Source organism: Eptatretus burgeri, chromosome 5 (genome assembly GCF_056783735.1).
Source record: "Eptatretus burgeri isolate ZD-2024b chromosome 5, Ebu_testis_v1, whole genome shotgun sequence".
In the NCBI taxonomy this organism is placed as follows: Eukaryota; Metazoa; Chordata; class Myxini; order Myxiniformes; family Myxinidae; genus Eptatretus; species Eptatretus burgeri.
The window spans coordinates 83,446,962-83,471,351 of NC_140965.1; the positions used below are offsets into that span (position 1 = coordinate 83,446,962).

General features: G+C 44.5%; 1 protein-coding gene across 2 annotated transcripts in view; it reads left to right on the forward strand.

Annotated features, from left to right (window-relative positions):
* ERCC6 (ERCC excision repair 6, chromatin remodeling factor) overlaps positions 1-24,390 on the forward strand; it is a 59,137-nt gene that overhangs the window by 14,281 nt on the left and 20,466 nt on the right. For both annotated transcript variants that reach the window (XM_085882704.1, XM_085882705.1), the window contains exons 7-16: positions 689-877; positions 979-1,113; positions 1,244-1,402; positions 1,957-2,092; positions 2,872-3,042; positions 3,159-3,335; positions 3,466-3,582; positions 4,844-4,939; positions 12,505-12,726; positions 16,778-16,888. In XM_085882704.1, the coding sequence (XP_085738830.1) occupies positions 689-877; positions 979-1,113; positions 1,244-1,402; positions 1,957-2,092; positions 2,872-3,042; positions 3,159-3,335; positions 3,466-3,582; positions 4,844-4,939; positions 12,505-12,726; positions 16,778-16,888 (1,513 nt within the window). The remainder of the gene's footprint in view (positions 1-688; positions 878-978; positions 1,114-1,243; positions 1,403-1,956; positions 2,093-2,871; positions 3,043-3,158; positions 3,336-3,465; positions 3,583-4,843; positions 4,940-12,504; positions 12,727-16,777; positions 16,889-24,390) is intronic.

The following is a 24,390-nucleotide window of genomic DNA, read 5'->3' on the forward strand; positions in this document are numbered from 1 at the left end:
GAGGTATAAGCCTTACTGGGTGCCATTCTTGTTTATGTAATGCAGTGATATTGGCTGATTACAAGCAGATGGAAGGTTATCAATGGCAAAAATAATGGGGTGAAATGGGCAGAGGGAGGATGTCAAAGGGCAGCAGCGCAGGATTTTGTGGATATGAGCTTATGCCATTCAGTTCAGTTGCAGAGTCAGAGTTGAGGGTTGAAAGAACCTTTTCCACTTTCTCAAGTGCAGAAGACACAGAGTCCAAGAGCAGTTGGGTACGACGGGGAAGAATGGCTGCCTTGAATGAGGGGTTAGGTATACAAGATTTGGAAGCAAACACCGAATTGAGGCATTCGGACTTCTCACAAGCGGAGTCGGCTGTGATGCCATTTAATGAGAGGGAAGGGTAGCATACTTCAGAGACAGATTTAACAAGGTACCACCAGGTTTTACAGGAAGGAGACAAGTTTGAAAGTTCATTTTTTGATTGGACAGGTGTTGTTTTCTGGCTCTTCTGAGAGTGGACACACTTGTGGACTTTTTTTTTAAGCCAAAGGTGTTATTTAAAACCAAAGGGTTACCCCCTCCCATTCCTCTTCAAAATTTTCAAGAACTTTGGGTGAAAACCAATATTTTTGTTGTTTGTCTCATGGGTTTTGCCATTGCACTGGAATGATTTAACATGTTTATTTTCATTCCTCAATAGACCTCATTTGGGTGCTGAGGTGGGTGGACTGCACCATATAGCACACCAGAAGGAAGAAAAAGTACTGGAGTCGAGCAGCGATGATGGCATCAGTGGCGAAGATGAGGAAGTTGAGGTTGGTAAAGGAGGTCAGACACGGTCACAGCGTTTGGACGATGGAAACGCAAGTCAATATCGACTACGCATCAGGTTAAACACTTAATTCTTCCTTCTTTGCACAACTTCACGACCTCCTTTTTGAGGAGAGGAGTCCAGCCGCAGTAGAGGTATTGTGCTCCGCTCTGTTACAGGAAATGGCGACGCCAACGTGTTCGGGAGAAATGGAAGCGTATACAGGAGAGTGATAGAGATGTTTCTGACGAGAGCGACATAGAAATTGATGGCGGCTTCAAGATACCTTCTTTTTTGTGGCAAAAACTCTACAAGTGAGCAGTTGGCTGCATTCATCGATCACATTCTCCAGGGAAAGAGGGAAATGAAAAGGCAAGAACAGTTTGACTTTGTAAATCACTGGACATAGCCAAGTGAATGGGGACTTTATGATTTTGTGCGCAGGTACCAACAGACGGGTGTACGCTGGTTTTGGGAACTACACTGCCAGCAAGCTGGAGGTATCCTTGGGGATGAGATGGGACTCGGTAAAACGATCCAGGTTATTGCCTTCTTCGCAGGTCTCAGCTACAGCTGCCTGCGCACACGTGGCCTAAACTACAGGTAAGTCCCACTCGGGAGTCTGTGTGCTGTCATAAGAGTGAAATTATGTTTTTTTCTTGATGATATTCTTTCATTGCCGTATTCAGTTTCAATGATTAAGTGTTTATTTGAACATGCATGCACAAGGAACACACGCCAGACGTGCCAGACTCACTTCGGTGAGGAGATTCCTGTTTTTCTTTTTCGTCTCGATACTGGTTACCACAAAGTTGAATAATTGTAGTTTTTTATCTCTGCCCGATTGGATGACCTTCGGACATAACTAAGGTTGTGGACACACTACTGCGAGAGGATCTGAGATTTGAAAGGGTCGCAGCTTCGATGATGAATATAGTTCAGCTGATGTTTTGGATGGTCAATGAATCAGGCACTTAACGAGCTGAATTAATTCTTAATTTCTCTCTTTACTTTTCCTCTCACGCTCTTTTTTGATGATGATAGCCACCTTGGCTCTTTGATGGAAAGGGAAACAAGTTTTGGGAGAAAATGTATTGCTTTCATTTCTATTTCACCAAGGAGGCATGGGGTGGGGGGCTGTTTTGCTGGTGCTGCAGGTATGAAGGATTAGGCCCCTCCCTCATCGTGTGTCCCACCACAATGATGCAGCAGTGGGTGGGTGAGTTCCACGCATGGTGGCCACCATTCCGTGTCGCAGTCCTGCACGACTCTGGATCCTACACTGGCAGGAAGGCAAGGATGTGGCCCATACTCTGGAAACAACACTTCTAGCTGCTCACCTCATCTGATTTGATTCAAGGGTTAGGTCGGGATCATTTCACAGCTGTTTGTTTAAGGTGGCTCAATAATTTTGAACCCTTCCCTGTAACGTGAAAGATCTTGGTGCCTCAGTTGTTTGGTGTGATACTTTATATCACAACTACCTAATATCGTGGCAGCTGCTAATAGTGGTCTACATAGGCTGAAGGTCCAAATATCGGTGCAGAGGACAGTGTGAATAGCCCAGGTTCAGTTCATGCTCTATGTTACTTCATGTATTGCACTTGGCCTCCATGTAATATCATTCCATTGTCATCCATTGGCATTGGTAATAAATCTAGAAGCTAAGATTGTAAATCCTGCATTTTAAAATGTCATTGTGAAAGACTACTGAGTATTGGATATGAGGTGCCATCTATTTATTATGTAGGTAAAAATTGTAGAATCTTTGACTCTCCCTGACATCTGCCAGATTCATGCCTCTTGGTTGGTGCTCATATAAGACCTTTACTGCTTTCTCCCCCACCCTCCTTTCACTTCGCACACGGCTACCCTCACTCCTTTTGATTAATGCCCGATCTTCACACATTTTTTTCCTCAATTTTCATTTTCTTAATTCAGCATGACCTGCCCCCCCCCAAACCCACCACCATGTACATTACAAATATATGACCTCCAATATCATTCATGGTTTTGTCCCTCCCCCCCCCTCCCCTTTTTCATTTTGAACTTATTGGTCATTTATTTTGCAGAGTGAACTGATTAAAAGCATCGTGGCAGGCAGTGGTTTGCTCATCACGTCATACGCATGTGTGCGCCTACTCCATGAGTTGCTGCTCAACCAAGTATGGCACTACGTCATTCTCGACGAGGGTCACAAGATCCGCAACCCAGAAGCTGCCATCACCATTGCCTGCAAACAGGTTGGTGGGTTTAGCAATTTGAGGTATTCGTTCAACCTGAGATAATTTGAAAGATTTTTTGTTTCTTCTTGTAAACAAACTTTTCTATTGTGTTGTCCACAATCCCTATCATGCAGTTCAAAACACCTCATCGGATCATCCTTTCCGGGTCACCTATGCAGAACAATCTCAAAGAGCTCTGGTCTCTGGTGGACTTTGTTTATCCTGGGAAGCTGGGAACACTATCAGCCTTCATGGAGCAATTTTCTGTGCCCATCACCATGGGTGGTTACAGCAATGCCTCACCAGTGCAGGTTTGCTTACATTTATTGCTTCATTGGGAAAAGGAAAACGAGTTTGGGTCAAAGTGGCATGCTGTCAAAAACTATGCTGGACTGGTCCAGAGGTGTTACCGTGTTATTGGCCATTGGTGGGTGTGTGCAGGTGAAGACCGCGTATCGATGTGCATGTATTTTGAGGGACACGATCAGCCCTTACTTGCTGCGCCGTATGAAGGCCGACATCAAAAACAAACTCGCTCTACCTGACAAGAACGAACAGGTGCCTGGGCAGATCGCCACGTGTTCCCCGTCAAATGTCTGCAGGCAATGTACTTCACAAACTGATTGTTTTATGTGCGGTTATCAAATGGTGGCAAGAGATCATAACTGATCCACTAAACGATAGCGACGCATCTCCGTGGCCTCCACCCTTGTTCACCTGTTTGTTTGTTTTCTTCCTCATTCTCAGATGCCTTTAAAAGGGGGTTGGGAAATCTGGTTATTGGTGTATTTTTCGTTGCCAAGCGCGACACATTTGTTCTCAAATAATTTCAGAACACGAAGTTGTTGTTTTTTTAATATACAATCCATCCATCGGGACCATACTCTGTGCAGAGCGTTGGTGCTGCCGAAGCAGTCTCCTTGGCTATTGGACACAATCCTGGACGGGTCGCCACTCCGACACAAGATACCAGCAAGCGAGCACTCATTTTGCCGACCTCGGAAGGATGACAGGCAGAGTCAACCCCACCTGGTATTAATTCAACAGAAAGTGGGATTTGAACTTGGGATCCGAGGATCCACAGCCCACCAACCTAACCATTAAGCCAACACCAGGCATAATATACAATGTCGAGGCTCATATAAGAGCTAACACAGAACGTACAACAAGGGGAAGAGGAGACAAAAGAGATGGGAGAGGGAAGAGAGGGAAGCACAAGACAGTGGGGAACAGAGACATAAGGAGATCTGTGGAAAAGAGAGGGATGGGGTGGGGAACATAGGGTATACAAGATGGACAATTACAGGTCCTTACACTCCATGGACTTTCAGGATAGAAAGCAGGGAACTTGAAGGAGGTGGGTTTGGGGTGGATTAACGGGGGTAGAAGAGATCAAGGATTTGGATGGGGGATGATAAGAGAAGGTGGTGATCAGCTGTTTTGAAGACCTGGAGGGAAGAGTGCGATTGAAGAGAGTGTGGGAGTTTGTTCCAAAGATGGCAAAAAAAGAGGATGAAAGAGTAAAGGTGACCAGTGATTCATGATTTTGGTAGTTTTACCAGTCGAGGGTTGTTGGTGGACCTTGAGCGCCCTGTGGAAATATTGTGGGGGGGGGGGGGTGGGGAGCGAGGCCAGAGAGGAGATATGTATGTTTCTTCACTTTGTCCTTTTTATGAGGCAATAATTTTCCTCCTGAATTAAGATTATTTTAATTTATTTTCACTACGCTTGTATTAGCTGCACCAGCTCAGCTGTTCATCCACTCTCACCTGCTCGTTAAGAAGTCTTCCTTTAAATATTTGGACATGTGTGACTGCAGGTGCTGTTTTGCCGCTTGACAGATGAGCAGCGATCAGTGTACCAAACGTTTCTGAACTCCCGTGAAGTATTTCGTATGATGGATGGAGATTTTCAGGTATTTGTGCATAAATCTAACACCTGTTGAGGGCTGTGGTCCCAAAGAGAAGACAGAGTCATTGCGACAGTCGCTATGACCACTACATCTTTTAGTCCGAGTGTTGGCCAGAAAAGCGTGCATTAGGGTCCGCACAATGTTTTTCTGCATTTTTGTGATCAGACCATCTGAATGAATATTCCGATTGATGCCACTCTGGCACCCTTGAGCATTTTTGTAGAAACCCATTAATATGCAAATTAGCGGTGGCCATTGTCATAATTACTATTTTTCTTAATATCTCCAAAAGTAAGCATCCAAATAGCCTGGTTGAGGTGACTACACCCATGTTTTTTTTAGGGTCACTGGTCATGATAAACCCACTTACAATTTAATAACATTAATTTAGCTCATGAATATGCAAATTAGCAGTCACCATTATTGAAAATGTAGATAAATAGACATATAGATAGAAAAAAACACTTCAGTCTTGTGAATATCGATCACTTTATTATTCATACAGATTCAACAATTCGACAGTATGCAATGAAAGCAGCCAACAACATGAACAAAAGAAGACATTCCTGTGTAAATCAAATGTTCATATTGTTGCGGTATTCGCGCCCGCCGGCGTGCTGACGGCCACGTAACTCGAATCGCGGCACGTCGCCCACCGGACGGACAATCCAGTCGTGACCCTCTCGGACTAACGCCGGGAACCAGTCACGGGTGGACCTTTCGGTCTCACCGCGATCGAGCCAATCAGCCCCCGCGTGGGATAGGGTTGCTCGCCGGGTCGACCTACCTAAGTACCCACGCGGAGGGTAGACCGGGCGATCGCACCTCGCCGCAGGTCGACTTCGGACACGGGCCACTTAAGCGACCCGTTCCGTACTATCAGAATAACCGAGCGGTGTTATCGTCGACCTCGACGGTTCGATTAATTATCGGGCGTATTCAGCCCACTACCAACCCTTTACGTGAAGCAAGATGGGGATTCAATGGGAGAAATGACGAAGCGAAGCGGGAGAACAGTTCAACACAAAAGCACATTTATTCGCGGCACACGGGAAGCACACATATACAATTCCACCAAATGCACACAGAAAAGACACAATGCAATTTACACAACAAGCAAATGTAAAAGTGAAAACACAATGCAGAGCTAATACCGACTACCGAGCACACGGCAACACTTATACAATTCTACCTCACAGACGGCGCCGACAACACATACCCAAAACCAAGGAAAGAATACCCTCAAGGATGAGGCGGGCCTGAGGCCGAGACCGGGTCGCGCCTACCCGTCTGGTGATGAGACGCGGAGCGGCGATGGCGCCCCAACCCCGCGGGCCTCGCGGGCAGTGTCTGGTAGGGGGTGGGAAAGGGGCCCCCTTGGTCGCACTATCTCAGCGCGGGGGGAAACAGGAGGGGGTTGCTGATGCTCGGGGTATAGAGGATCTTTATTATCCCTGGTGTGCGTCTCCACCTCGGCCAGGTCGCGCTGTCGGCCTCCCTCGGGTGCAGCTCCCTGCACGACGCGAGCACCCCCTCGTCTGGTGTCGCCGCCTTTCCACAGCTCGTCCCCTCCGTTCCGACTCCAACGCACACGACGAGCAGCTCCACCGCCCGCGAAGTCTTGACCCTCTGCTTCCGACTCTCCTACTCTCCGCCTCTGGACTCTCCGACTCTCCTCTCCTCTTGACTCTCCGACCGACTCTCCTGACTGACGAACACGGTCCTTTTATCCCCCCGTAGCTTCGCCTTTGACCCCCTCCCTTTGACCTTTCACCTCGCTCCCCATTGGCCCGAGAAAAAGTGGGCGTGAAGGCTTTTTGATCCACAAATTTGCATATATCGATCGTCCTGGAGGCGGGGCCAAATCGTCCCTCGCTCACCGATTGGACGGCAAAAAGTGGGCGTGTGTCGTTTTTGATCCGTTTTTGAAGCACAAAATCCGTGATTTTGTACACGCTGTTCGACGCGCGCCCTGCACGAGTCCAACACCGGTACCCACAGCGGGGCAAGAACGGTGGCGATGCTACGGTTGCGAGGTGTGACGTGAAGGTCGTGGCGGTTGTGGTGAAGCGGCGTTGTGGTTGGTGGTTGATGTTGTGGTTGTGGTGGTAATCATGGCGGTTGGTCCAAAATAAAGATAGTAAAAGAAAAACGGCTATCCTGAAGAGTCGCAGCTCGCATAAATGACATGTATTCCCACTAGACAACGGGTTTGGGCCTAACTACACATGTACTTACCGAGATACCTCACCTAAGGGACCTGAATGGTGGTTTGCGAATTTGGTAACCACAACAATATATATAACAGGTTTGTAAACCTTATGAAGGCTACTTCAGTGCTTGGTGTCTCATTCGGTGTCAGTCATCATCAAGGGCAAATGCAGCAGCTGTCTTGGTGCGCTCATTCCTGCAGCCAGTATCTCCATGGCACGTACAGAAAACTGTGCATGGTAACTTGGCTGCTGTGCAGCACTGCTTGTCAGAGGAACATCCACATCGTATTAGCTCCAAGATCTCTGGTGGTGCAAGAGCGACGTTGGACGGCAGCATAATTGGAAGTAATTATCTTGATGCCTCATCACGTTTCCATCCATACCGAGTGGGATCCAGAGGTGGTGGCTGCAGCTCAACAGCTGACTTCGATATTGCTGTCTGGATATGAGCGTGTCACACGTTTTGTTCAAAGGACTCTGTAGTTGGTGGCAAAGCCTTTTGGTCTGGTGCTTTGATGGCATTTGGTTTCACCATCTTCATAGACCACACCTCTTTGCGAACATCAGACATATTGCTTCTCTCCTTGCTACCATAGCAAATAGCCACGAACACAGTGGCTTTGGCGATGACATCGTCAATAGATGCATCCACATTCCCAAGTTTTTGAAGTGAATGGCCTGCTGCGAGTGTCTTCTTGCCAGTCAGTTTACCTCTACCATACATCTGGGCAATGGTGTCGCAACCTGTCAGTGCGTGTAAAGCTAGTAGGTCTTGCACCATCCTGGCATGCTTTCTGGCAGTGGCCCCAATGTCGACCAACGATCGGCCAGGACATGTTGCTTCCATTGTTACGCAGCATTACAGATGAAGTTCTGCGAAGTGATGCACAAGCAAGATGAACACATCGGTATCATCACAGATGACTGTGATGCATTTTGCGCCATCTTAAGCAACTTGAGCGACTTGCTGAATCATGATGGCATGGAATCATGATGCTGCCTCCTCATGCGTCGTCTTCAAATCAGTGTGACACCTTTGGGCTCCGTGGTGTATTTCCACTGGGGTAGACTCCTGTCCCGAAATGACAAGCCTGTGTTGGCTCTGCTTTCTCTGTTGACTAACGTCAATCAAATTCTGGCAAATCAGTTCTATCAGCTGAACTTTGTTCTCAGTTACTGACAGAACCACCAGCTGTGGAGGCAGTGGAGTCTGGTGGTTCAACCTGTGGTGCCTGCTGGCTTGCTGCCCAGTTCTTGCTAAGCTTGTTCCATTCTTGATGCTGAAATCATGATATCTGTCAAATACCAGATATACATCTGATTTGTCCACCTTTGCCATGTCGCTCATGAAGTTGTCAACAAAGTCTTGCACAATTCCCCTGTTAGGCCAATGAATAACCCAGAGGATTGCACAACCATCTAAGATGGTGACCAGGTTGTGGACCCAGTCTTGTTGAGATTTCCACTTGGAGATTCTTCTTCAATGTCGACTTGGTCTTTGCTATTCTCATCTCCCCCTTTTCATCGAACATTGATGTTGGCACAGGTGCAAGCTCGTACTCTAAGACGTCACATAGTTTGATGTTTCGACTTTGTTGGAGTCCCATGACCCTGGAGTAGATGAGATTTAGATCACAAACCTCAGTATATCCCACATGCATGACTTTCCGTGTCACTGCCATAGTTATGACTTGTTTAGATAAGGGAGCGTTGAATCCTGCTGGCCAGCTTTCTTCACACGAATGCATCTGGGCTCAGCCAATGTCAACTGCCCTTGGCGCGTTCACCTTCTCCGGTCCAATTCTGCCAGTTATAATGTTGACAACTCTGTCTGCATGTTCGTTTGGGTCAAGTGGGTCGATATAGGACTGGAGTTTTCTCCTTATCTTATCTCGGTCCTCTGCATCAGATTGTATGCGTGATGGCTTCTCTTCTTTGTGAATGGTCACCTCTGTGACTATGTGCCCCTCAGACATATCTGTGACATAGTGGACTATCTGACTAAACGTGTGCATACTATAGGCCCACTTCTTCAGTGTAGAAGGCTTCAGTGTAATGCCAACGATTCCATGTATGCCATGACCGTAGCGCATGAACGTGGACTCGATGTACATATTCAACCATATGTCGTTCCATAGGCCCTTCTTGTGCCGCATCACGTGATCTCCTTTTAAGAACATTTCCAGAATGTCTCCATGAAGCCTTTCCATCGATAAAAGGTAGTAGAGCCCATATCTAGCATAGTTGTGATGTCCAGCCACGAAGAAGTAGGGGAGCATCTCCTTCATAGCCCAAAAATGCAATGGCCAGTCTCCTTCACGCTCAGCACGAACAAACGCCATCATGATGAATACAGGTTTCACAAGGTTCTGTACCCATAGGTGTGTGGTCATGCTCTTTGTTGCTTTGGTTTCAAGAGTGTCCATTAAGTCTTCATGGCTTTCTGCCTAAACTATGCTGGAACGAAGGACCTCCTCAGTCACCAATCGCAGGGCGCTGAAGTTTTGGGGAAACGTTTTTCCACCAAGCATATGAGCAACACCTCCAAAGGCAGATTTAATCACGTCTTCCAGCCCAGTTTCAGCCATCAAGTTCCCCACGCAACCGATGAAACTCGTAAGGGTGTGCATGCCGCCCAGCCTTGGTATGAACTGGGTAAATCGCTCAGGATAAACCCATTTAACATTAACGGCCACTCGATACAGCTGTTGGTCATTTGTGAAGATGGTTACGGTTTGTCCACACTCTGCGGTCAAGCGTTTCTCCTCCATTGCTGTAAACATCGTGTCCAGATCAGCTGGATCCATATTTATGAGTGGTGTATAAATGGCCCTCGTTGCAGGTTGGATGGATCATCCTTGCTCTCTGCAGAGCTTCGTATTAAAGCCACCAAACTCTGGTGTGTGCTGATCAGAAGTGATTTGCTTCAGAAAAGAGAACTCCATATCTTGAACTCTCCTAAGTTGTATAGCTTGATGAGCCAATACGCGGAGAGGTAACACCACACGTGTGGCTTCTTCAACTGGCATCGCTGGTTTCTCAGGTCCCTTGTACCTTTGAACCGAAATGTCTTCTGTCACAGGTGTATTCATTTCATCACGGGTCAGTCGTCTGATGATGGCTTCATCTTCAGATGTGGAAGATATCTCCTGATCTTTTATGGTAAGTAGTACTGCAAGAGAATGTGTTGAAAGGAGTCCATTCGGGGATGAGATAGTTGTGTCCAAGTTGTCAGCAAAAACCTGAATGAGGCCACATTCAGCATTGGCGGTTCCCCTAATCTCGGAGTGAACAGTGGCAGCCTTTGCTGCTGATCCCTTGAAACGCTGAAACTCATCATAGGAACAGGTCACACGATAGTTGAACAAATGCTCGATGAGGCTTTTACAACTGACTAGAACTCCCAGTGCTATTTGGAGTGTAGTTGGTCGATTGGTGATCATATTCGTTATGATGTTTCCTATCATATCTCCTGGAAGTGTGCAGTTCAGTTTAGCTGATATTTTGGAGAGTAGCAATTGAAGGGTTGAACTCACTGCTTCATTAGCAATTTCTATATTAATTCTAGTCTGATAGGAACTGGGGTCGGACGACAACCGGCTTAGATTCCTGTGCAACCTCTTGGCAATTCGTTCTATGGAAATCAACACCAGATCAACTAAGTTGATCGCAGTAGACGCTCTGCTGCGAAACAAGATTAAACTAGCGACACCTTCACCAGACAGAACCAGAAGCTCAGAGCCAAGTATATCCAACAATTTGGATAACAGGGTTCGTCGAGAGTATAGCTTTCCTCCATGATCCTTGTACATATTGTTGACTTCTACTGAATTTCAGATGCGAATATGTCCTTTTTCATCGATAGGCTGGTAGAACTGACAGCTGGCTCAATGTCCTGAGTTTCTCTGCCACTGTATGCTGCTGCTGCAACAGAACGGGGTGCCATGAAGGACTTTCTGCAGTCATTGTGATATCTCGCATCAGCAGCATGAAGATCGCTGATTGCGTCCATTAATCGTATCTTGACCTGGCGTCTTTCATCCTGGTGGGAATCGATAACATCTAGAATAGTTTGTTTGAAAGTTGTTCGATCAACACGATCTGCAGTCCTACAAAGGAGAACTCGCCGCCAACGATTAGGATTCTTCTTATCAAAGTCCATGATGCACTTTTCTCCGCAAAAAATGCAATGTTCTTTAAAGTCAAATACTGTCGCCTTTGAACGGCGGCTTCTTTTGCTTGATGAAGCATCTTCCAAACAGACATTACTCATTCGTTTCAAGTGTCTTTCGATGTGTAAGCATGATGTGTACGTTGAGACACAGTCTCTATGGCATTTGAGCTTGATCGATTCGTTTGCCTGTAATCTCTGTTCAAGCTTTTCATGTATACCATCTTGTCTTGCTTTGCTTGACCGGATGATACTTCGCACTCTGTCTGGACCAACTGTTAACCAGTGGTTTTCCAGCTTTAGTTGCATCGCAGGGACTGAAGAAACAGTCTCCCATGGTGATGGAGCCTCAACCTGTAACAATAGAGGTAATTATAAACATCAGTAAACATTTAATTTCTTTGTTCGTATTTTAAAAAATTCTCAGGAAACAGGTTCCACCCTGTGTACTTTTAAAAATCAATAAAAAACTCATTTGCTTTCAGACAGATCATGTTGAATGAAAAATAAAAAACTTGCTTGCAAATAATATCGATCATTCTACTGTATCAGAAGACATTACTCTCACTTAAAACTCAGTTCTCCATGTTTCTTTCATTACATTACAAGCCTCAATAGTCAACTTACTTGATCAGAAACAGTTCATGCTGTTGATTTTCTGAGGTCAGCCATTTCTTCACAACTGTAATGGGGATAAACGGCTCTGCGCAAGTTATTTTCAAACAGTTTTGTTGTTGTATAACTGTACTGCAAAAACGCCGATCGGCGTGGGCAAATTCAGGGGGTAGGGTTATGCTAGTTTGCATATTAATGAGCTAAATTTAAATGTTATCAAATTGTAAGTGGGTTTATCATGACCAGTGACCCCAAAAACATGGGCTTGGATACCTCAACCAGGCTATTTGGATGCTTGCTTTTGGAGATATTAAGAAAAATAGTCATTTCGACAATGGCCACCGCTAATTTGCATATTATTGGGTTTCTACAAAAATTCTCAAGGGTGCAAGAGTGGCATCAATCGGAATATTCATTCCGATTGTCTGGTGATCACAAAAATGCAGAAAAACATTGTGCGGACCCTAATGCAAGGTCATCTTGAAAAATGGTGTTTGACATCCGGACTATTTCCCATTTGGTCAAATTCTCCTTCCCTGCACTTCTTTTCATTCTGCTGTGATCCACAGGTATTCTCGGCACTCGTGGCCCTGCGGAAGATTTGCAACCACCCTGACTTGTACACAGGAGGGCCGCATGCCTCGTATGATGGTGCTGTGGATGTAAAAAGGAGTGATGGAGACTCCTTTGGTGACTGGCGACGTTCTGGGAAGATGCTGGTCGTAGAGGCATTGTTGCATCTATGGCAGCGACAAGGCCATCGTGTTTTGTTTTTTTCCCAGAGCCGACAGGTGCCACGTTCCACTCGTGAAGATATTATATCCTGCCTGTAACGACTTTTCTTCCTTTTATTTTTATGACCTGGCATTGCACTCATCATATGTTATGTATATATAGTCATGCGCCACTTAACGACGGGGTTACGTTCTGAGAAATGCGTCGTGAAATGACGTCGTCGTTGTGCGAACATCATATTTTATTTATTTTTTTCGTTTTCGTTTTCCAACATCGTACTTACACAAACCTAGACACCGAGGCTATATGGTATAGCCTATTGCTCCTCGGATACAAACCTGTACAGCGTGTTACTGTACTGAATACTGTCGGCAATTGTAACACACATCCAAGAGAGACGGAAGACACGTTAGTTTTACCTTTGTGCTGTTCATGACGGCCATCGGTGTTGTTAAAAGCAGCTTACAATCTCCTCTCGTATCGATTATAGAAAGGTGAATAAATAGCGTTTGGATTTTATAAATACGTAATCATTGCATCGATGTTATAATTTATAAATGAAGAAACGAGCACCTGTCAATTGTGATATATATATATATATATATATATATATATATATATATATATATATATATATATATATATATATATATATATATATATATATATATATTTTCGGAACAGTGCGATTGTTTTAACATAAAAAGCTTCACCAAAAATTAACTTGCGTTTTAATTTCGACTGTAACAACGATTTATTCGCGGAATTCTTCAATTCAAAGGTAATTTACTTGCTAGAAGGTAAACGTGGAAACATTGGTTCAGTTTGAAAGCCGATTTCCATTATAATGGAGCTGGCAGATCCGTCGTATATGCATTCACCGTCGTAAATGTGATTATGGGACCACCGTCGTATATGCGATCCGTCGTTGCCCGAAACGTTGTTATGCGGCGTATGACTATATATATATATATATATATATATATATATATATATATATATATATATATATATATATATATATATATATATATATATATATATATATATATATATAGTTGCGATCCCGTCGGTTTAATATCTTCCAGCACGGAATACTGACGTTATTGTCCAAGCTTCAAGCAGTCCACATGTGGACAAAGAGAACAACCCAACACTTTCCACTGTGTTTCAGATCGACCTCAAGGGGTAGGCCCGATCTTTTATTGGCTCGGTCTCCAAAAGGCTGGTAACAGAATTGAATACACAGCACAAAATCTGCCAGAACTCTTGGCAACAATAAAGTTCCAAAAACAAACTGCACAACTCACAGCTCCGCTCACGATATCCGGGAATAATGATCACACTCTTCCAGATTTAACTCGATCCTTTGGACGGAGCTATCAACGATCAGCGCGACTGTGCTGTCGAGAGTCTTTTTTTAAAAAACCACTTGAAACTCGCATTCAAACATGCAATTCGGAGCGCGCGATATATTTTCCACTCACGATCTTAGAGCCAGTCTGCTCCTAACAATGGCGCCCGCAGCTCTGACGCGGCCACGCACCACGTGCTGACTTCAACCAATCCCGGGGAGCCTGAAAAAGGTCACGTGACGTTGTGGGCGGGACACTAAATTTTGTGAGAACATGGTTTTTTCTCGCAGTCCTCCCCACCTAAACTAAAACCTGTCGGATAGACTGCGTTTTGAAACCAGTTATTCCACTAGTTTCAAATCGCACTGCAATATGATGGCGGTGATCGTCAACATTCTTGTACAATAAACATTGTTCATCCACAACACAATATTAAACACCCTACACCACATTAATATCTACCCCACCATATTTACCCATCGCCCGCACCACAATAGAGAGACAAAGGGAACTAAACTTAAGTTGGGGAACATGAAGGAGCAAGGCTCATTTGGGAGGAACAAAGAGCCCCAAACCGGTATCCCCTCTCCGCCTGTGGGCTTAACTTAACTTTGGTGCTCCTTGTCTACTGGATGGCGACTAAGGAGGTCAGCTAGTCTGTTCTCCACTCCTTTCACATGTTTGACTGTGAGGTCGTATTCTGAGAGGAGAAGCGCCCAGCGCAGAATATGCTGGTTGGAGGTTTTGGCTTGGCTGAGCCAACCGAGCGGGTGGTGGTTGCTGTAGATGGTGATGGGTCCATGGCCAATATAGACAGCTAGCACAATAGCGCTTGATGTCTCGCGACATGGCGGGCCATATGAACTGATCCTTGACCTTGGCTAAGGTCTTGGCCGCTCCGACATGACCCGAGTAAATACTGTCATGGGCCAATTTCATGACTGACTGACGATGCCTCTCCGGTACGACAACTCAGGGTCGTACATTCCACGTCTGGGTGGAGGACATGTTCTTGGGGGAATTTTTATGCATCAGCACACCTGCACCATTCACATAGTAGCCTGTTCGTCCAGGCTCGGAGTCTTCTCCCATTTCCCAGAGGGTGGCAAGGGTGGGATCGAAGTGCTGATCCTCCACTAGACTGGTTACCGCAGACAAATGCGGAAGTGACCTCAGGCACAGAACTGGGGTCGCTATCTGCCTCAGAGGACTGTCAACCACGCTATCTGCCTCGGAGGACTATCTGCCACCCAGTCAACCACGAGTTCCAGTGTTCGCCGTCGAATTATCCGTTTAACTCGAGGTCACATGGTTACCTGAGCGGGGAGCACGTCCTCGGCAAAGCACCAATGTTATCTGATTAGATTTTAATTTGGGTAGCCGAGCGTTTTAACTGCTGGTGCGTGCCGACAATTTTTTGGTCAAATCTGTGGAAATTACCTCCCAGTCTATCTCGGTTCGGACAATGCTCGACCAATGGAAGGAAAGGACAAACATGGACAGGTTGGAAATCGACCAATAATTTATTAATAATAAAATAAATAAATAAAAAGAACTTTTTATTTGCTGAGGTAAATAAAGAATTTCAAAGCAAAATGAATCAAAATGCCAGGAAAGAGACAAAGAGCAGATACTTATCGGAGGTTGATTGACAGCTAAATACAGAGAAGGGTATCCAGCAGATCATTCAGGGGGAGGGGAGGGGGAGAATCGTCTCGCTCACCAGAAAGTCGTCCGTGAAGCAAAAACATCCTGAAAATGCGTGCGTGCGTGTCACGTCCATCACCAGCACCCAGCTTTGCTGTGCAACCCCTCGTGGGGCAGCCTTGAACGCCAGTCGAAGTCTGGAGGGCACCAAGATCGTCCGTTGCGGGTTTAGACCCTGGTGTTGGTGATCGACCCGTGCCTCACTTGTTGGCGGCGCTGCTCACACCCACACGCGCACCACACGCTCGCTTGCCGAAGCACTGGGAAGGGCGAATTGTCTCGTCGGCGCTGGTCAGTCACCCCCTTCTTGGTCGCTTCTTTTGCCCTTTGCTTTTTCCTCTCTCCTTTCGCTTTTTCTCTCCTCACGCTTTTCTCTTCAGAACGCTTTTTTCCCTCCCTTTTCTCCTCGGACTTTTTCTCTTCAGACTTTTTCTCTTCAGAACATACCTCTCGCTCGTTTTATATCCCCGGGCCCTCTCTGCGGGGTGTCATCCGCCGCAAGCTCACCCCACCCCACTAGGGTATGGTTACCACGACGACCCGTGTGCTCTCAAAAAAGGTGGGCGTCGGAGCTCACGAAAGATTGCCGCTGAGGAAGAATGGGGGCGGGCTTCAGAGCTCGTGAAAGAATGTTGCTGAGGAAAAATGAGGGCGGGTTTCAGAGCTCATGAAATAATGTTGCTGAGGGAAAATGAGGGTGGGCTTCAGAGCTCGTGAAACCAATGTGGGTGAACGTGTCTGTCATAAAGGAAAAAGCTTCCCATAAGAAAGGGGATCTATCCTTTACCCTTCTCAAGGCATCACATTTAAGATCCCATTAGACATGGCGATGGGGCTAATCTGAACATGCATTTAAGGAAATAACTGTCTGAGGACCTGCATGTGTGGATGCATGCATCAGACCAGATTCTGAAATCCGTAACATGTATATATATATATATATATATATATATATATATATATATATATATATATCAGACCATTGTGAATAGTCGACGATAGACTATTAAACTGACTTCTTTTTTTTTCTTTTGATTGTGAATAGATGCTGGAGATTCTGATGGAGTTTGTACAGCATCAGGGATACACATACGTTAAGATGGATGGAACCACTAGCATTGCTTCGAGACAGCCCCTCATAAACAAGTTCAATAAGGTGAGGGCATGCTCTCCCTCATGCTTCCCTTGTCATTCTTGCTAATCTTGGAAGGTAGAATGTCCCAAGATGTCGGGTTTTAACTGTGCTACACATTCAGCTCCCAAGGTATAGTGTGTTCACTCTCGCGACAACATTGAACGCTCTTTGGGAGGTGGACACATGCGATCACCACACGAATATATTGTGATGAGAATTGCAAAATTTCAACATCTCAAATCATCACCCTATAATTTGATTTGTGTAGAAACAATGGGTTAGACTCCTTGATGTACATGTTTTTGATTACTTTTTAATTTCTTTTATTACCTCCACCACCGAAGGTGAAGGAGGTTGTTTTCACCCCTTTCTGCTTGTGTACAGGATATATCAAAAAGTTGTGGACGGATCCAGATGAAATGTGGACAAGTTGGGTGTGTGATAAGGATGAACTGATTAGATTTTGGTGAAGATCCAGACTCCGGCTACTAGAATTTTTAAAGTGATTCTTCACCATTGAGAGATAGAGCCAAAAACGATATCTATAGCATGATATCTAAAAAAGTTGTGGACAGATTTGGCCAAAATAGTGGAGAAAAGAGGCTTATTTCGTGAGATACCCACACCAGCAGTACCACATTTTCTAATGTGGTTATTATTGACCACCTACTATCCCTGTACATGAAAACCAATGATGCCAGTCTGGGAAATGGTGGCATTCTGAGAAATAGGTCAATTAAGGTCGTTGACCCCTGAATTTGGCAATATTTACTGAAACGGATATAGTTTATATAATTTTCATGTTACAATACCTTGATATACATCAAACTGATCCTAAGACAATAGGCTGTAACATGCAATAACAAAAAAAACATGTGGATGATAACTGTAAGTGCAGAACCAATTTTATTACAAATTTTGCCCCCAAAATCCAAATTTTCGCATTTTTCAAATACTTTTAGCATCACTCAGCACATGCATAATATATAAGTATCAAATATTAAGCATTAAAAAGTTTCTCTTGGGTCTGCAGCAATTATTCATATATAATATATTCTATTTTCTTAAACATAAATCATATTTTCATCACATTTTGTCCAAGATGTCTGAAAATTCTTAAAAATGGTATTATTCAATACTCATGGCAAATGACCATTAATTTCATATGAAATGTCTTTGACATAATATATTGTTGTAAGGAATTATAATTGTTGATGAGTATATCAATAACACACAGGGATAGATCCAGAATTTTTGGAAGGGGTGGGGGAGGGGGTTGCAAATACCGATGTACTAACACCCCCTCCCCCTTCCTCAATATCACTAAATACATATGCACTAAAAAAAAGTGCCACCCCTAAACCCTGAATCAAACCCAAAAATAATGCCCCTGACAAAGAATATTGGATTATATAAGATGATCCCATATGCCACAATAATCCTGAGATAACCCCCACATTCCTGAGATGGTCCCCACATGTGGCACTGCTATAAATAGCACTCTCATCAGCCATGAGTTTACAATGTATGTGAAATTAGGTCAGTCACACTTGAACAGATGCGATAGACTACACATACTGCAGCATGTTTTATGTGACACCCTCTTCTCTGCTAAAATGTAAGTATGAAAATATTTGTTTCTATTTTTTTTTTTAATGATGAAGTCTTGTGATGAAGATATATTACCATGTAGCAAATTTTCTGATGGAAAAACATGTGGTATACTGAAGGTTTTGCCTACAGGCAGTTGAGCTGGGGTTAAATAGTATTGTCATGAGAATGTGTCTAAAATGGAAGTCATTAGTGCATAAATTTTATGTAAGGTACATGGTGTTGTGAAAAATAACCCCCTAAAACAATAATGTCCTACGAATAGGGTTTATCCCTAGGTCTAAAATACTTATGAATTTACATTGAATTATTTTCAATTTAGTGGATTAAATACTTATTCGGCCAAACTATTGGTGACCAATATTTTTTACGCTTGCAGGCAAATCCACATTTTGTCTTGGTGTACTCAAGATTACTTCAACAGCACTGAACAGTCTATTATTACAATATGGATGCAGAATTTGATTCATCCATTGCCAAGAAAGCTAAGGGAGAAGATACCATTGATATTGATAAGTGTCTTTTCTGCACAAAATCCTTTTCATCAAAGGAACAGCCATTCACTCCAGTTCTTAACAAACTACGGTCCTTATTCTCAGCATGCAGACAACGAAATGACTCAGTTAGTCAGAAACTTTTGGCCCATGAATCTGATATAATTTCTGGAACAGTGGTGCTCAGGTATCACAGACAATGCAGATCAACATATGTAAGCCAACATCACATCAGAAGAGATATTAAAACAGTTAATAACTCTGATGTAGTTTTGGATGATGGTGGCAATTCTAGTAGTGGTAATGGTGATGGTGCAAGTGGTGGGTGTGCCAACCGCTTTACAAGATCCAAGGCATCAGTTGTGAAGTTTGACTGGAAATCTCGCTGTTTCATCTGTAGTGATCCTTGCAGCTTAAAGTACCGATTATCTTGGTACATGGTAGAGTCATCTGTGAAAGATGACCCTCAGCATCCCAACATGTACACCCGAGTTCTTCAAGCTGCAAAGGCTAAGCAAGGTGATGACATGATAACCAGACTTCAGGGTGTACCCAATGGTGATCTGGTTGCCATTGAGGCTCGTTACCACAGACCAAAGTAATGCTATATCAACTATGTCAGTAGTCGCTCTATCACTGCAAGTCAGAACAGAAAGCAACAATTTGCTGCACACAGTACATCAGTGAGGAGACTGATCAGTGAGTTTACATCACCCATCATTGAACACAGACAAATATTCTTCCTGAGCACCTTGAGAAAGCGGTTCTTGGAGATCCTTGCTGAAGAGGGAGTGGACCATCCAGGTTCATACACATCCTATAATCTCAAAAGACAACTTTTAAAAGAGTGGCCAGATGTTGCATTCATGCCACAACCAGGCAAGTCAGATCTTGTTTGTTCTTCAAAGACAACAGTAGGAGATGCTTTGCAAAAGGCATATGAGATGTCAAAAGTTTTGAGGGAAGTAGCTGAGGATGAAGAGACAAGTTTGAAGACGATTTGACATCATCAGTGGTCGATGAAAGCATTGTTCACCAGGCTATGGGGATCCTGAGAAGAGGATTCTACCAGATTCACAAGTTGGATGATGAATACTACTCTTCTGCAGAGATGTCCACTGAAGCCAAACAAGACTTTGTGGATTCCCTCCTTTACAGAGCTCTGAGATGACTCACTGATGAAAATATGCATGCTGAGGCCATTGATATAGCTGACACTGAACCAACACATTCCAAGTGCCTGAATATAGCCTGTGACATTATCACCCTGGCAAACATCTGGGTCTGGCTGCTCACCTTCACCATCATTATGGCTCCAGACAACTGGTGGATGACATGTACCATATGGGTTATGTGTCCTACACAGAAATTAGGCAGTTTGAAACATCTGCAGCAAACCATGTCTGCAATCAACAAATACCAACTGCATGTGGAGCATACATCCCTCCTGAAATCACTCCAAGGGACAGAGGTGGACAGCTTATTGTTGCTGTGGCTGACAATTGGGACCACAATGAACGGACCACCGATGGAAAGCGAACCACACACGCTATGACCAGCATCCTTGTCCAGCACAGCACTGAATGGATTCATACAGAGTCGCCTCACATCCAACGTGCACCAGGTTATACATTCAACACCACTGATGTCCCAGGTATCTAGAACATACTTCCTAAATTCAACCTAGCATAATAAAATGACATGTCACTTTTTTCAGCTTTCAAATTGCAATAAAGTTTAGTATATTATATCCACTTGTTTTATTCTAATTAATTATTGTTTAAGGAGGAGACCTATCAACAGTTCTTCCATACAAGAAACCAACAAAGAGACCAGAACCAAAATTTGAACCACTGGTATCCACTGAGGAAATTATGCTGCAACATAATTCACCAATTGTTGCAAAAGCAAAGGCATCTGAACTAGCCTATGCCCTTGCCAGGAGTGGCCTCTTTCACCAGGAATCCCCTGAACAAGGCACCAGGAATGTTCCTCCATGGGGGCCATTCCATGCAACCATGGAGTCAGAAAGCTCAACGCCAGTCTCCACTGTGGCATTTAACCCAATAATAATGGCCAAACCAACAGATCCTGCTACTGTCTACACTACCCTGAAGAGAGCGAAGGAAGCTGCAAATTCCCTGGGCAACAGCACATTCCCATCTTCTTTGACATGGGGCTGCTGATCAAAGCCTATGAAATTGCATGGGCCCATCCTGATGATTTGGGAGGCATCATACCATGTGAAGGGGGAATGCATTTACTGATGTCGGTCTTCTCAGCTGTTGGCTGCCTCGATGGAGATGCTGGGCTGAAACAGCTTCTTTCTGAATCTGGGGTGTATGCCCCAGGGAGCATACAGCAGATGTTGTCTGGAAAAGACTTTGACAGAGTGCTACATGGTCTTCTACTGGTGGATGAGGCTTTGAACAAAAGATTTCTTCTGCAGTTCAAACGTTGGTGTGAAGAATGAAATCACCTCATCCCACGTGAAGTCAACAAAGTGCTCAGCCTATTCAGAAGACATACCAATGTCTGATGTTGTAACGCAGCTCACAGAAGTCATCACAGGCAGGCTTGGAGAACAAATTGAGCTCTTTCGGGAGTATGGAAGATCTTGCTCCCCAACTTTCCAGTTTTGGGATGACTTTCTGATGAAAGTGATGTGCCCACTTGAGGTGTTCCTCAGTACAACCAGAAATGGGCTCTGGCATGAGAACCAAATCATAAAGGCCGAGTTTCTACCTCTCTTGTTTGCAACAAATCGTACGAACTACTCTCGGTACCTCCTGTGTCACTACTGATGATGTGCAGGCTACCATCTGAGGTGAAGGCAGCATTTGAACAGGGAGAGTTTGTTGCAAAGCTTTCCCAGGGAAGGTTTAATGCTGTCTGGATGGATTACACTCTGGAAGCAATTGAAAATAAATCCCTGAAAGGGACTGGAGGAATTTTTGGTCTGACACTGCGAGGACCCGGTCGAGCAAGATGGTTTTCAGCTCGTCCTGTGACAGCACAGTACTCCATGAAGTTCCAGGAAGCCATTCGTTTTATGGATCAGAAAAGCAAGAATAAGCAGCCTCACCAGCACCATGCAGCAGGGAATGCTGCCCAAAAGAGGTGGAATGCAGATGTCAAGAAGATGACAGTTATGTTTGATGAAGCTTACGTTGATCCATTTGAGCTGTCTACAGACTCTTCAGGATACTTGGTCAACTTTGCTACTGGAGCAGTTGCACCACCACCGATTCAGGAGAGCATGACAAAAGCCTTGTCCAAGGGAGCAACAATGGCAAAAGTGTTTATTGCTGAGCGCTTCATAGTACCTGAAGGAGAAGATATTCCCAAGAAGAGTCTTTATGATCCCATCCCAAGATCAACAATCAAGAGTATGGCGAACATGCACCAGAAAGTAAAAGTGAAACACAAGGATGTGACCATTGATGGTGAAGTGAAGTATTTGAGGCTTCTTTTTGTCAATGCTAACAAGAAGGTGCCCCTGAAGCGAGTCTTATCATTCGAGAACTCTCCAGTGCCCCTGAGCCTTTTCACAGATGATGGCAACATGACAACCTGTGCCAAGTCAGACTTCATGCACAACCTTGAAGAGCTGGTACCTGGAGAGAAAATTACAACAATACAGAGGAGTGATGTTGTTATCTTCGATGGACATGCATCCATCCAGATGCTGGGAGTTCCAAATACTGTAGAGAAGGTGAATTTCAAGAACATCGCACAAAGGTTCCTTTCCTATATTCTGCACACCAGCAGCACCATTACAGCCAGCAATACCCTAGTCCAGCAAGTGCACATTGTCGTTGACAAATACACCAAGGATAGCATCAAAGCTCAAACCCGTGCAAGGACAGGTGAAGGACAAGGTCACATCTACCATGTGAAAGGAGATGCACTCATCCCTCAGAACTGGAAGCAGTTTTTGACCCATGGAGAGAACAAGGCAAACTTGGCACGGTACTACACACAGCATATCACAGAAAATGCACCAGAGCTATTGAAGGAAGGACAGACCATTTTTGTCAGTGGTGGTCAAGAAGATCAAGCATCTTCCATTACATGTGAAGGAGTAAAAGAAGTTAGTTCCTTGTGCTCCAACCAAGAAGAAGCAGACACAAGAATCATCCTCCATGCTGTAGCTGCAGCAGATGATGGGGTACAGAATATTGTGGTGTGCAGCCCTGATACTGATGTTCTTGTCCTCTTAGTTCACCATAGACAAGCAATCAAAACCAAACAGATCTTCTTTTTGACTGGTCGTGATGGCAGGCACACACAGCTTACCCGTTATATACCTGTGCACACCATCTATGATACACTCACCACTGAACAGCAGACACTTCTTCTGTCAGTGTACTGCGTGACTGGTTGTGATACGGTAAGCTCTTTTATCGGCCATGGAAAGCGCACTGCCTTTCGGATAATGATGCAGAAAGCCGACCAGTTCCAGCCTCTTGGTCTGCTAGGATCTGATGAGCAAAACATTTCAAAGGAGATAGAAATGGCAGCCACAAAGTTTGTTGGCTACATGTATGGCAAGACAAACTGCATGTCATTGAATGCCCTGAGGTGTCAGAAGACTGGACAGAGGAACATCCAGGGAAAGAAACTACCACCAACAGAAGATGCTTTCGGTCTGCATCTACTTCGCTCTGCTTATCAGCTGTTAATACGAGACAAGCTGCTTACCCTTCTCTAACCTTACCTGATGCAACAGCATATGGCTTCGAACACAGCCCAGGTGGCACTGGTCTCCAGCCTCAAATGATGAGTCAATCGCCAGCTGCTCCGGAGTTGTTAAATGACCTTGTGTGTGACTATCAACCCAATACCTGTGCAGTGGAGTGTTCTTGCTTGGAGAGTGGCCAACCATGCACAACAGCATGCACCTGTGAAGCCTTGGTGGATGGAGGGGACAGATCATGTTCATATCCCTTTACTCTCTCTGCATTTTACAGTGATAATTCAGACTCAGATGCAGACTAGATATCAACCTAATATGTAACAATAATGTTGACAGTTTCCTGGCACTTATCTTAGTAACTGATAATTTTGTTAGAAAGATTGCATTTGATGCCAAAAGTGGAGAGTTTGTAAAAACAGCCATTATAGTCCTCAATATTTCTTTGAAATTTATTTTCAACAAAGTACATTAAAATATTACCATTTAAAAAATATTTATAGTATATAAGAATTTGTACCCCCAGCCTGGTGTTGGCGCAGTGGTTAGGGCAGCGGCTTGGGATCCAAAAGGTCCTGAGTTCAAGTCCTGTTGGGCCACTGAATTAATACACCAGGGGGTTGACTCAGCCTGTAATCCTTCCGAGGTCGGCGAAATGAGTACCAGTGTACTGGGCCGGCGTATACCCCGGTTAAAATAGGTGTACCATATCCCTGCATCGT